The sequence below is a fragment of the Cuculus canorus genome, chromosome 1 (genome assembly GCF_017976375.1).
Source record: "Cuculus canorus isolate bCucCan1 chromosome 1, bCucCan1.pri, whole genome shotgun sequence".
Classification (NCBI taxonomy): domain Eukaryota; kingdom Metazoa; phylum Chordata; class Aves; order Cuculiformes; family Cuculidae; genus Cuculus; species Cuculus canorus.
The window spans coordinates 67,303,326-67,317,182 of NC_071401.1; the positions used below are offsets into that span (position 1 = coordinate 67,303,326).

Consider the following 13,857-nt stretch of genomic DNA (forward strand, 5'->3'; position numbering starts at 1 on the left):
ACTGTCCAGCCCAGCACCTTGTCTGTGACCACGGCCCTAGGCAGATGCCGGGAGAAGAGCATAAGAAGAGAGCAAGTGCAATGAGATGCTTCCCCTGCCTCCTGTGACTTGTAGCTTAGGGACTTCCTGCCTTTGTTTCTAGTAGCTCTTGAGGGATTTGTCTTTTTACAGATCTATAAACCATGAACCTAAAGAAGGGGGAAAAGCTGCAAAGCTTTTCCAGTACTGCAGTTTTCAGCTGTACCAGATAAATACAGTCCCTGTAGGGCTTATGGGAGAAAAGATTGTCACTAACATGATTTTCTTTCTTTTAAGCTCCGAGTTGTCATCCCGGATGTTTCAATTCTTCCTGAAGATTTAGAGGAATTGTATGACTTGTTCAAGGTTGGTCCCTCTGAAAAGTAGGGGATGCACCTATTTGAGGCTTCTGGGCATAACTTCCAGTTGTCACTTAGCAGAGCTGCCTCAGACCTCATATCCTCTGCCTGGGTGGTACTCTTCAGATGAGATCTTGTCATTTTGTCCTTTCTGTGGTTGTCTGGTTGTTAGAGAGGAATAGTAATGTGCTGATCTTCCAAAGGAGAATTGCTTCAGAGTTTCCTTTCTAACTTGGTGCCTGGTAATGGTCCATGTTCTGGGAACTTTCACATACAGAATAAATTAACTAATACTGAGCTCTGCTCACTGGGAGCTCTGCAGTACTTTTAAGTCTTGCTCTCTTGATGGTCCTTAAAGGCAGGATCTGTTTTCCATGAGGGGAAAAAATCCCAGAAACGTGTGTCGTTGCTATTTCATAGAATCATAGAATGGTTTGGGTCGGAAGGGGCCTAAAGATCATCCAGTTCCAGCCCTTCCAGTGGAAGGGACACCTTCCACTACATCACGTTGCTCAAAGCCTCATCCAGTCTGCCTTGAACACCTCCAGGGATGGGGCATTCACAACTTCTCTGAACAACCTGTTCCAATGCCTCACCACCCTTACAGTAAAAAATGTCTTCCATAATATCTGATCTAAATCTACCCTCTTCCATCTTATTTGTTCCTCATTTTCTAATAGTTGTAATTTATTTTATTTTTCAAAACTAAAAGCAGTTTCTGCTTCAGTTCCTTTCTGTCAAGTTGATGTTTGAAAAAAACAATTATAAACGTTATTTGGAGACAGGAACATCTAAGCTTATACAACTATACTTGATTTAGAGGTCCAAGCGTGTAATTATCACCCTTAATGGACCATTTCTTATGTGTATTGTTCATAGCCATAAATAATAGGTACTGAGAATATGACTATGGTATGTTCTTAGTGTTACATAGCTTTGTGGCTAAGAACAGCTGTATCCTCCCTCCATTAATGGTAGTAAGATGCAGCAGCCGGGGTGGGGGGTTTGCTCTGCAGTGCTTCCCTCCTGCTCATTGCTGGTTTGTTTTTGAGTCTTGACTGTCTTGCAGTCCTCCCCTTTCCTCATTTAATTTCTTGATGGCTTTGTTAGCTCCCTTGCTCCTCCAGGACAGCTTGTCTTGTTAGGACTCGTTGTTTTCTATCAGCCTGTCCCTAAGGGAATACTAATAGGTACAGTATCCAAATGGAGAGGCCTGTCTGAGAGAGAATAAATGAGCAGGTCAAGCCTGTATAATGCTTACCCTGGATTTTCTCTGACTTTTGTACCTTTGGCCAGTCAAAGACATCCTGGGCCGTATATGGCTAATAAGTTTCAGTAGCCTGCAGTGAATTTCTTCCAAGCATCTGCTCAGTCTCCCTTCAAATTTATTAATTATCCATTGGAAATCATGATAGCGTTTGACTGCTCTAATTAAAGATTCATACCTTGCTTTTTCTCGCAGGGGTAGTCTTGGTATCATTGTAACACCTCATGTAAAGAAAATTTTGAGCATTTTCAGCATACTTTGATGTGAACGCTTCTTTTCCTGCTGGTTGTTCTCTCTCTCTGATACTGCACACTGCAATCCCCCCTCTCCTGCCTCTGTTCTCTCCTAGAGGGAACACTTAATAAGGTGTTACTGGGAAGTGACGAGTCCAGTCATTGAGCGACACGACCCTAGCAGACCGTACGCTGAGCAGTACCGCATCGATGTCCACCAGTTCGCTAACCTGTACAGGCTGGTCTCGCCCTGGACCTGTGGGGAGCACACCGATGTCCTCGCCCAAAGGACGTTCCGGCTCCTGGATGAGAACATGGATCAGCTGATTGAATTCAAGGGGCTTGCCAGCTGCTTAGGTATCGGCTCTCCTGCAGGGTGGAAGATGGGCAGGGCCCATCTTTCCATATGGGTGGTCCGTGGGTGAGACAAGGATGTTAAAACACTGTACAACTGGCAGGGAAGGATGCGGGCAGATGGTTTTCTTGTGCTTGTAATTAACCTAATGAGTGACCCTTACTAATATTTTTGTGTTCTAGTCACCTGAGGTCGATTAGATTTAAAAGACAGGTTAGGGACATGATTGCATATGTATTAAAATATTTGATTTCTTGGTAATTTTGTTGAAACATTTTATGAATTCAGATTATATTTGGGTCTGCATGGAATGCTAGGAAATCCTCTCTACTGGATTGTTGCTCTCAGTATACCTTTGAAATCTCAGTATACCTCTTTGTAACTGCTTCTTGAAGATGATCTTACACAACCAACTGCTGCTTGCCTTATATATCAACAATAAGCAGAACCAAAAAAAATCTGGCCAGCAGCGACTGAAAGCTGTGCTAGGGTTGTTCTTGAGGGCGCCAGCTGTTCTAATGAAATGACGCTGCCCACCCACAAATCTGTCTAAAGAAGAAAGTGCCACATCTCAACTGTTGCCTCATCCCAAGGAAAAAAAAAATGAATCAACATTCAAAGCTTCAGTATAAATCTGTATTCTTGCCACTTAAACTTTTTAGATTTTTTTTATGTGAACCGAGGCACCCTGTATTACATTGATTTTGATTCTTAGAGGGGTACAGTTTTAAAATAAAAAACAAACACGTTCTTCACTGTATTTCAGTGCATTTGAAAATTCTAGAATCTCATTTCTACTGGTCATTGAAAATATGAATTATATTATGTGTGAAGGAGTTCTCTCCTTTGGGCTTATTCTATAGAACAGCAGTAAGGGCTGAAGGGGAGAAATGTTAAGAATATGACGGCCCCAAAGGGAGTTTTCTCTCACTCCCCTCTCACATTCCTGTTAATCTGTGGCAAGAAACCTGCCATCCTTCTTGATATTTTTCAATGCTGCTGAAGCTGCATAGGGTTAGGGACTCCCAGTCTATTTGACAAGAACAAAGACCAAACCAGATGGCTCTCACCTCCTGTTCCTCATCGACAGGCACAACTTAAAATATTTCAATGTAATACACTGGCCATATGTTTTCATGTATTGTCCACGCAAACAATTATCTTTTGTGCACAGAGAGATGCCTGATTTATTTTAAACTGTGGAAGTAAATGCTCTGGTCCATTTCCTTCTTGTTCTTTTTTTTTCTTTTTTCCTTGCAGATGTTATGTATAATGGAGAAATGAATGAAAAGATAAAGTTACTATATAAGCTGCATATCCCACCGGGTAAGAAAGTTGAAATGGAATGAATACTAAAGTTTCCCCCCAAATCTCTGGCTTAAGGCTTTTGGGAAAAGGCTGCTTAATGAAGAACCCTATCTTGCTTCCTTCAGCTGGGAGCATATGGGATTTGCATTGTAATTATGCTCACCACATTTTAAAAATTACTCCAGTCCAAACCTTTTTGCATGAAATTTATAGATGTATTGTGTAAAGACCTACATCTGCTGCATTCAAAGATCTTTTGCAGCCAATTACGTGGTTACTTCTATACAAAATATGAGCTGAAATAACATTTTTGGTTGGCTCATAAACTCTGTGTACAGTAGAAATCTCTGTATCACATCTTGATCCAGTTTTGATTGGGTGACAAAATTTTGTGGTAGTTTCTCTGTGCAAAATTTTTAATTAAATGTGCTGTTCTTGGCAAACCTCCAACTGTCTTGCTGCAGCACCAGCCTTACTTAGATTAACATAATTTTACAGTATGATTTAATGAAGTACAGTTAAAAAACATCTTTGTGCAGTTATTTGCTTTCTTGAAATATGTAAATTTTGAAAGTATAAATAACCATTACGCAGCATTCAAAAAGATTAATCATTTCATTTGTCACTCTGTTTTTTTGGGTAGCTCTGGCAGAAGATGAACGAGACAGCCAGTCACCATTAAAGAATCCTTTGCTGTCTACTTCAAGACCACTAGTCATTGGAAAATCAAATGGTATATCCAAAATGGTTCTCTAATGCGTTTGCATGTGAGATGATAACCAACTTTCCATTTGTTAATCCTACTCTATATATACTCTCTGCTCTCTGGGGTTCATTTTGAAACATTAGTCTACTCCAGTGACTTGAAAACTAATTCTCCATTTTGTGTCTGCTCCAAAAAAAGGTGATGCTGTAGATTACCAAAAGCAGTTGAAGCAGATGCTGAAGGATCTAGCCAAAGAAAAGGATACTAAAACTGAAAAAGAATTGCCAAAAATGAGCCAGGTATGTATGTGGAGACCTTATCACTCTCTACAACGACCTGAAAGGAGGAGGTAGTGAGGTGGGTGTTGGTCTCTTCTCCCAAGTGAGAACTGATAAGACGAGAGGAAGTGGGCTCAGGTTGCGCTATGGGAGGTTCAGATGAGACATAAGGAAAAATTTCCTCACGGAAAGGGTTATCAGCACCAGAGCAGGCTGCCCAGGGAGGTGGTTGAGTCTGCATCCCTGGAGATATTTAAAAGACTGGTAGAGGAGGTGCTCAGGGATACGGCTTAGTAGTGGGCAGGTATGGCTGGACTCCATGACCTCAAAGGTCTTTTCCAACCAGGCGATTCTATGATTAGAGGCTGTAGTGTGTTTTTAAAGAAGTGGAGAGTACTGAAAAAAGAAAATTACTCAACAAAACAGTTTAGCTCTTTCTCAGTAAGGATAACTTCATCCTGAACTTAGATTAGATATCGAGGATTGGGGTCCTCTGTTCCAGGGCGCAGGTGTTTAAAAACTCTCTGCTACCTTTGTAGCAGCTCCCTCTCCTCAGACTGGCTGATGAACAGAAAGAATTTCAGACTCAGCCTCACCTGCAACCTAACAGGCTGGAAAACAGGCTCATGCAGACTGGAAAAAGCCCTCTTTCTAAGCCCAAATAATTCCTGAGAATGCATATTGCTGTTCTTTTTTCCCCTATCTCCTCTCCACCAAACCAGTAACTTCTTAGTCCATCAGCAACTGGAACTTGCCCTGTCTCAAACATTGACTAGAATTGTGTGAAGTAAGACGCTTGAAGGCTCTCATCATCTTACCATCTCTCTAATGCCAGGTGAACCTTGTATATGTTGTGGGTGTGAGGAAACCTACTGGAGGGAAAAGGGTGCAGTACTAGTAAATCAGTACAGATGTGCAAAGAAAGATGGGACTACACCCAGAATCCTTTCTTTGTGGTCTCGCTAAATAAAAGTTTTAAATGAGTGGACAGTCCTAACCTGTCAGCTCAGTGAGGCCGTATCTCTCGTAAAAGCCTAACTTGGCTGAACAGTCCCTGCTACCCTGAATTAGTCATCCTATAAATGTGAGAAACTTGAGGGGGTCACAGATTTCATAATAGGCTATAGAAACATCTTCTCTAGCCTGATAATCCCCCGTGATGGGTCAGCAAGGGAAGGAAGGAGAGAAAGAGGCTAGGCAGGGACAATGTCTGAATTTTGTTGGTAAGAGAGCTGGGGGAAGATGGACAGAGCAGTAGAAGGGAATTTGCTTGCAGGCCTGTAGATGGCTACTCTGGTTGTAACTCATTCAGGGTCAACAGCTACCAGTTTCCCACCAGCAACAGTCTGTATCCCTTGCCTTGTTTCTCAGTTGTCCTTTGGTCATCTGAGAGGTCCTGATCTCCAGCAAGGTAGCAAAATACTTCTCTGCTGTTCCCTTTTCAATTTTTAGCATCAAGGTTTCCTAGCATCAGTGGAAGGTTGAAATCCCTTTGCTAGCATTTTTTTAAAAGCACGTAGAAGTTACAAATGAGCATACAAATGTATGCGGCATTCTGCCTTCCTTTGCAGTAGTGCTCTCAGCTGACTTCTACAGTAGTTACCCATAGTGAGGCTGTTCAGTAGCTTGATTTTGTTTTTTCATCCTTTACAGAGGGAGTTCATTCAGTTCTGCAAAACCTTGTATAGCATGTTTCATGAAGATCCAGAGGAGAATGATTTGTATCAAGCCATTGCCACTGTGACCACACTGTTACTTCAGATTGGAGAAGTAGGACAAAGAAGCATCAGCCTGGGGAGCGGATCGGATGAGTTCACTGAGGACTTGCAGCCTGAGGCCTCTGCTTCAGAACAGGATACTGTTTTTACTGACACTGTGAAGACCCCTCACAAAGACTGTCAGACTTCACCTGTGACTGAAGGGGACTGGACTGTCTCTTTTGAACATATTTTAGCCTCCCTCTTGACTGAACAGTCATTAGTTAACTTCTTTGAAAAACCCTTAGAACTGAAGCCAAAACTTGAGAATGCAAAACTAAATCAATATAGCCTCAGAACAAACGGAATGAGCTGCCCATCCCGAGGTGAACATACGAAATTAAACACACAGTAGTGACAAACCTGTCAAAAATGAAATGCACTGAAATTATGCCAAAGCACATACTGTGAAAGGCTTTCAGTTAGCAGTGGACTTTTGATAAAAAAATAATTATCTGTGGTTTTAAGAGCTTTAAAAGCTAAAGGGTGTGTAGGTTTGTTTTGTGCCATTGATTTATTAATTACGTTCTTGTTTTGAATGTAAAAAGAAACGCCTGTCTACGGTGTGAAGACACTGAAGCCCTCTTCCACATAGGGAGAGCAGAGGCTGGCTCCAGTTGTCCAATTTTTTTGTTTTGAATAGGGGCAAACACTTCTCAGCTACTGTCCGCAGTTTGTTTGGGTTGCCTTTTTTGCACTAATACTGAAAACTGTTTCAATGCTGGTAATTGAAACTATTTTAATATATTTCATTGTATTCCAATTTGTATGTCTTGCTGAAATGTTAAGTGTACATGGACTGTGCTTCCAATGTTGGTCTGTGAAAACATGCACTTTTCAATAAACCCCTTTTGTACTAGACTTGTATTGACAGTATTCATTGATTTATGTAAGGGAAGTACCTTTAGTCCCTACTTCATTAACAAATTCCCTGAGCTAGCACACCAACAATTAATTCACACGTTCCACTGTAGTGGACAGACCTGATTGGGAGATACCTACTGATTCTGCCTAGAAGACCAGCAGGGGATCAAATATATTACATATGTGAAGTATTGATCTAACACTCAAGAGGTCTGGGGTTGAATTGTTGGGTTTTGTTTGTTTGTTTAAACAAACTTGTCTTTAACTCAAAATACCTCTGTAATGGCTTTTTATTGCCACAGGAACAAAACAGCAGGACTTTGCCATCCCCATAGGAACATTCACATCTCCTCCTTTTTCCATTCACATCTAAAAGAAGTCTACAGTATCTTTAATTAAGAAAAGTACACCTTTATGTTCAAGCCCAAAGAAAGCAAGATACTTTTAAGAGCTTGTCACCTGTTGAGCTCGATGCTTCATAGATGAGAGCTTAAAGAGACCGGCCAAGTGAAAAAAAAACCAACTTGGGGAGTAAACTTTCTTTTTACCCGTTTATTGTAATGAAAATCAGTTTAATTTTCATCCACATTGACTGTCTGTAGACCTGAAAAACAAGAAACTGTATCACTATCTATTACTAGGACAATTAATTCCCTTTATACATATGCAAGTCTTCACAAGAAAGCACACCTACAATTTCAAAACTAGTTTGCTGATCTACTTCTGGAAGAGCAAACTACATAGGCAAGTATTTCACCAAATTTTAAAACCTTCATATTAAATCAATTCTGCAAATAAGATAATTCTCAGATGACAAGTGGAAAAGGCTCAACCTGCTTAAGCTCTTCACGTCATAGGATGTTCTGTATATAAGAAAACACAAACCTTGAACTACCAAGAACTATGGGCAGTGAGGTTTTTATTATCTCAGAATTTACACAATTATTTCACTTAAATTCTGAATTTACTCTTAATGCTGAACAGGCAAGCTAGCAGTCCTCCTCTCTACAGTGGAGCTAGTCTAAGTCTTTTCACCTGAATTCTGCATTGCAAGAGAGCGAGCCGTCCCATTCTGCTACTTGTTCAGGAAAACATGGCACTGAGGAAATGACATGGCATGAAACCTTACCTTTAAATGTTGTGACTGGTACATAGGTAACCAGTGTGTAGAGCTTGTTTGGTGAATCTTCATCCTCATTGCGTTTTCTGGACAAACGCACACGGATACGATAAGGAACATTCCTAAAATGAAGAAGACAGATTAATTTTCAGTAAAATATGTATTGAAAACTGTTGGTTCATACACAAGTTCTTTGCTCTGTGGTTACTACTCCCTCTCAAAAATTCTTAAGCTTTGCCTATTTGCACAAAAACATGATAAGCCAATTCTGTTCCTATCTCAGCATCATAACAACAGCAAAATCCTGTATCATTCAGATTTTAATGTTTCCCCTAGAAGAGTGGCATTTTTTTGTTGTTGTTGTTAAAGCGAGCAGGTAAGAGTTAACTGAGCCTTGAATAGGATTAATCCGTAATTCAGTGGGAGCATAAAGTCAGAAGTGCACCATCAATCCACTACCGATGCAGGAAATGCACTACGAAGACAATCACAAAGCACAGCATGAATATGATCAGTAAGCAGCTGTTACTAACAAGGATTTCTTATACTGAAACAGAAAATGGTGAGGGGAAAAAAACCCAATCCGTTCCGAAAGTCTAAGGCCCCTGTCAAGAGTCAGAATACTGCTCCATCTATATGCAGAAGTCATATGGAAACTCTAGTAAGCCTGAACCAAGATCTTATTCATGAGCATACAACTAATGACGTTTCTTCCTCACAAAGCCTATGGAACCACAACTAAATCACTTAGATGATTTTGTTTGTGCCTTGCCATCCTCCCATAATACTGCCCAAAACTTGCTGCTGAGGGAAGTCACAAAACTATTCTTCCGCACCATTTTTCAGGTAACGTTTCCCCTCAAATGAACTCAAGATTTTGGGAAACTCCTGCTAAGAGTACTCTGCTCCATCGACTATGAGAAGGAACTTCCTCCTTGCTGTTTGTTCTGAGAGCATACTTACTAAATCAGGTGGATACATTAATTAAGACACAGGAACTTGCTGCAGTTTACTCCCTTCTTGAAACAAGCCAAAAGCATTTTTCACCAGTTTACTTCATCACTGACTATCACATTAGCTGACATTGCAATCTTAGCCTCTCCTCATCCTTCCGAAGGAAGACATTTTACTTTGCATACATTATCTATTCTAACCAGTGAAAACTGCAGTTAAACAGATACTGGAAAGATAGATGTATTGACTCCCTGCTCCACAGAATACACTTCTACAAGTTAATATCATGAAGTCCTGGTTAGAAACTTCACTGCTAAGCTCTGAAGTTATACCGTCATCTGGCTCAATTGCCATTTCTTCACTGCATATGAACTGGAACAGCCCAAAAATGAGGACAGAGAACCCCTACCCAGATACTCCCAGTAAAATTAAGTCTGATCTTCCTACTCCGATTTTGAAGGAAGGCTTGACCTGAACACAACTGCTGGTAAAGGACTGTAAGCATGTCATAGGCTAGACTCAGGAATCTAATTCCTAAACGACATGGTTTAAAAAAGGGCTCATATGTATCCAGTGTATCACTCACAGCATTAATTCCTACCAGTCAACCTTTTATTATGGTTTAAGAGGTCGCACTCCTCACACGAGTCTCTTTGAAGCATCTTTACACATATCAAACACCAAATCAGCTGCCTCAGTAGCAAAGAATTAACAGAAGTCTTAATTTTCTTGCCCCCAAACTACCTGTACTTTGAAGACAAGATTAATGGCCCTATTTAAATCACGTTTCATTATTTCTTTGTGTAGCATGTTTCAAAATCTAATCCTGTTCAGACATGTTAAACGAAGCCCAGGTACTTGGTCTGGGACTGTAGATAGCACTAAAAATCCATGTTTCTGAGAACTGTCAGCTGCAGTAGGGATTAGAGTACTGCAGTATTACAATCCACCAATCCTCCCCCACTCCAAGCTGTGTTCCTTCTTTCCTTTGCTGTATTCTTCATTATTGCACCAAGAGATCTGACCAGAACATGGAGGTGACAGGAAGCCTGTCACCTGACATGCTAAACCATTTTATGAAAGGAAGCATTTCAAAAGAAAATGCAAATACTCCAGGGATACAAACTTTTCTGCTACTCCAACATACCTCCACATACACAGTTCTTTATCACCCAATAAGGAAAATTACAGAAACCTACCTTATTCCTTTAGCCCAGACTGCTTTGTTCAATCTGGTGTCAATGCGAACATCAGGAGTACCCATCTCCTTCATTGCAAATTTACGGATTTCCTTGAGAGCACGTGGTGCTCGTTTCTTGAAGCCCCTAGGGCAAAAAACAAGAGCCATTTCTTTAACTTCAGGAAGCTGTCAGCATTGGACATTTGTTGCAGCACTCAACCACTGACATTCTCTAAACAAACAATCCAAAGAATTGTGTTCAACGACAGTTCAATTACTGCTTTGTCTATGACCTTTACTCTGGTAGATAGTTGGTAATCCTAATGTCCATGCCCAATGGAAACTACATATACATATGTTGCAATTGCAAGATCTCCCAGATGTTGTCTTATTTCTAGCATGTTGACATGAAAACTTCTTGCAAAAAAAACCCCAAACTTCTCCTCAAGGAGATCTGTGCTTTCACAGATAGTCTAAGTGAAAGCCTATGAAAAAAGCAGTGCAGCAATGTTAATACAAACTGGACAAAACTGTTCAGTACTGAAATAAACAGAAGAACAAAACTGATGCTATTCTGAGTAGCAGCTTCTGCTAAACGGTAGTTGGTTACTTTCTTCATGTCATCATGACTGGACTACCATCAGAACTGTTTTTTTGCAAGTATAGCTTGTATCGTGCTTAAAGATAGACAGATCCTGCATGACTGGGCATTTACACTGAAAGTTATAAAGCTGCATTGCAAGTGTTTCGCTGTAGATATTATACCCACACTGTAACACACGACTACACTGTCAGTAGGGTCTAAGGTCCCACAGTGGGTTATATTTAATATTACTTGCACACTACTGCTGATATTTAGTGCTAGAAATCAGGAGTGGTGATTACAAACAAGACAAGCATTAAATATTTCATTTCTAGTACTTCATGCCTAAAGGGAAAAGCAGATAACCCCAAAACACAAGAGGAAAGCAGGATTGTCATCATTAAGAGCAGACTGAACTGCATCAATAATAGGCAAGGCCAGAACACCTTCTCACCATTTAAAGGTACTACTGCCTCCTATCCTCACCTACAGTTTTCTAATAATCCACCATCTCATTACTCTCCTATTCTAAGTAAACTTTGGCAATTTCACCAACTGTTTTGATTCGTATATAGTTTTCTTCCAGGTGACTGCTGCCACACATACAGAGTAAACCAAAGCAAGATGCAGTTTCTGAGTAAGTCCTCTCAAGCACTTTACTATTACATGGTTGTATGAGGTTCAACATTTTGTCAGGTAAGAAGTCACTCTCATCTACACACAACTAATATTAACTCAAAATCATACCCTAATTTACACCTCACACAATTCAGTGATAACTGCAGAGCCAATAATTTGATTACAACAGTAATCAATTTCTGAAACTTACTCTACTGGGCTACATTTTCACCTTTGCTAGGGAAAGAATGAGGACCTGTGCACAGTGGTAAATGGCTCTAACTTCAAATTACGTCCAGGAACACTCAGAGAAAGAAATAAACAAGCTTGTTTCTGAAAGCCATCTGCAAGCAGAAGACTGCATGGTTACAGAGCTGCTTCCTCGGGATACAACTGTCACACAAGTGACTACAACATCACGCATTAGCATCACTGCCAGGAAGGACTGTCATTCTCTGTAATTTAAAACCTACGGAACCCACTTCCAAACTGATAAAACCTTCCAATTTCACTGATAAAACCCAAGAACTTACACGCCATGGATCCGCTTGTGAATGTTGATGGTATATTCCCTTGTTACCACCTCATTGATGGCAGAACGTCCCTTCTTCTTCTCGCCACCTTTCTTTGCAGGAGCCATCTGAGCAACGCTGAAAAGCATCCATGCATGCATCAAACGCGGACCTGACCTCCCTCAGCCTTTTCTCATGTCATCTTTCCTCCGACCCTCCCCAGCTCCTTACAAGCCGTGCAACTCCCATATTAATAAAATTAATTAAGTCGTTCCCGGGGGTCGCCCTGGCTACATATTTTAAGCAGCAGCTTTTCAGCATCACGAACGTTTTACTTTCATCTCCCCCGAGACGAACGCAAATCACGCCGTGAGAACGAATCACCGAACGAGCCGAGCAGGAAAGGACCCACAAGCGTCATCGAGTCCAACTCCTACCCCCGTATAACTCTTCATCCACCTCCCAGGAAAACAGAAAACTGAGCTCCTGGCCAGCCCCAAACGCCCCTAAAACCACCCTGTCCTGCTCCTGTATATCCAAACCCCTTCGCTTCTCCAAGGCGCCCCAGGGAAGCTGATCATCCCGCCCCGCCAAGAAACGCTCCTTCCAGGGACTGACGGCGGCCTACACCATCCTCCTCCCTCGCCAAGACCCAACGTGGCTTGTTAACTTCCTTCTCCCGCTTAGTGCCCCGCAGGCCTCCCCGGGCCTGGGCCTCAGCGCGGGCCGGGGATGGGGGGGGGGGCAGGGAGAAGGGGCCCCCGACCCGCGGAACGCGGCCCCGCCTAGAGAAGCCCGCGGTGCCCCCCGCTCCCGGCCGCCCCCCGCGCCCGGCCGTGCCACGGAGCGGCGCCTCGGCGAGGGCCCGCTAGGAGGATGGAAACGGATTCACCGAGCGAGCTTTGCAATGGCCCAACTCACCCCTGCCCGGCCACAGACCGGAAAGGAGGGCGCAAGGCACTGTGGGAGCTACGAGCCCTTCCGGGATGCGCGAGGGACGCGACTGCGCCGGCGCCAAAGCGGAAGCGCGCGCAGTGTGTGCGAGTGCGGGTGTGCGCGCAGCGGGCCTGTTGCGGCGCGTGTCCCGTCCGTCCGTCCGTCTGTCTGTCTCTGTGTGTCTGCATGGCGGGCTCGGCGGGACCCCGCAGCCGTTTGCCCTCGGGGAGCCGCCAACCCCAGCTCTCTCTTATCTTTTTTTTTTATAAAGATAAAGCTTATCTTGGAAGATCCAAACCCGTCTGTGATGCTATGATTCTGCTTGGGTTGCCCGGGGAAGCTGGGGATGCCCTGTCCCTGGAGGTGTTCAAGGCCAGGCTGGATGGGGCTTTGAGGAACCTGGTGAAGTGGGAGGCCAAGTGTAAGGCCCTACACCTGGGTCGGGGCAGTCTGCAGTTTCAGTACAGAATGGGGGACAATGTGATTGAGAAGGGCCGCAGAGAAGGGCTTGGGGTTGTTGGTAGATGAGAAGCTCAACATGAGCCAGCAGTGTGCACTCACAGCCCAGAAAGCCAAAGGTATCCTGCACTGCATCAAAAGAAGGGTGGCCAGCAGGACCAGGGAAGTGATTCTGCCCCTCCTCTGCTCCTCTCTTGTGAAACTTCATCTGGAGTATTGTGTCCAGTTCTGGAATCCCCAACATAAGAAGGATATGGAACTGTTGGAACATATTCAGAGGAGGGTACAAGGATGATCAGAGGGCCGGAGCACCTCCTGCACAAGGACAGGCTGAGAGAGTTTGGGTTGTT

General features: G+C 42.8%; 2 protein-coding genes across 4 annotated transcripts in view; one reads left to right on the forward strand and one right to left on the reverse strand.

The window, feature by feature from the left end:
* TBC1D8 (TBC1 domain family member 8) overlaps nt 1–7,435 on the forward strand; it is a 54,236-nt gene extending 46,801 nt beyond the window's left edge. The window contains exons 15-20 of one of the 2 annotated variants that reach the window (XM_054074871.1): nt 316–384; nt 1,994–2,234; nt 3,493–3,558; nt 4,184–4,273; nt 4,445–4,545; nt 6,178–7,435. In XM_054074871.1, the coding sequence (XP_053930846.1) occupies nt 316–384; nt 1,994–2,234; nt 3,493–3,558; nt 4,184–4,273; nt 4,445–4,545; nt 6,178–6,636 (1,026 nt within the window). In that variant the 3' untranslated portion in view covers nt 6,637–7,435. The remainder of the gene's footprint in view (nt 1–315; nt 385–1,993; nt 2,235–3,492; nt 3,559–4,183; nt 4,274–4,444; nt 4,546–6,177) is intronic. The other variant, XM_054074877.1, reaches the window with a different exon arrangement.
* A 242-nt stretch (nt 7,436–7,677) lies between these two features.
* On the reverse strand, nt 7,678–13,148 carry RPL31 (ribosomal protein L31). 2 transcript variants are annotated; one of them, XM_054074900.1, is made up of 5 exons: nt 13,034–13,148; nt 12,134–12,250; nt 10,419–10,544; nt 8,275–8,387; nt 7,678–7,749 (listed from the first exon to the last, which is right to left on the reverse strand). In XM_054074900.1, exons 2-5 carry the CDS (start codon nt 12,238–12,240, stop codon nt 7,718–7,720), a joined length of 378 nt encoding a protein of 125 aa, XP_053930875.1. In that variant the 5' UTR covers nt 12,241–12,250; nt 13,034–13,148; the 3' UTR covers nt 7,678–7,717. The 2 variants fall into 2 exon arrangements, with proteins under 2 accessions (XP_053930875.1, XP_009556209.2); XM_009557914.2 differs by lacking the exon at nt 13,034–13,148 and having other exon boundaries at nt 12,134–12,273.
* Between the last annotated feature and the right edge of the window lie 709 nt (nt 13,149–13,857).

Coding starts and splice junctions, on each gene's coding strand:
- RPL31 (XM_009557914.2), bottom strand. CDS start 12,273: ATGCATGCATGGATGCTTTTCAGCGTTGCTCAGATGGCTCCTGCAAAG. Junction 8,388..10,418: donor GTCTGGGCTAAAGGAATAAG/GTAGGTTTCTGT, acceptor TCTTCATTTTAG/GAATGTTCCTTATCGTATCC. Junction 7,750..8,274: donor ACCAGTCACAACATTTAAAG/GTAAGGTTTCAT, acceptor CTTGTTTTTCAG/GTCTACAGACAGTCAATGTG.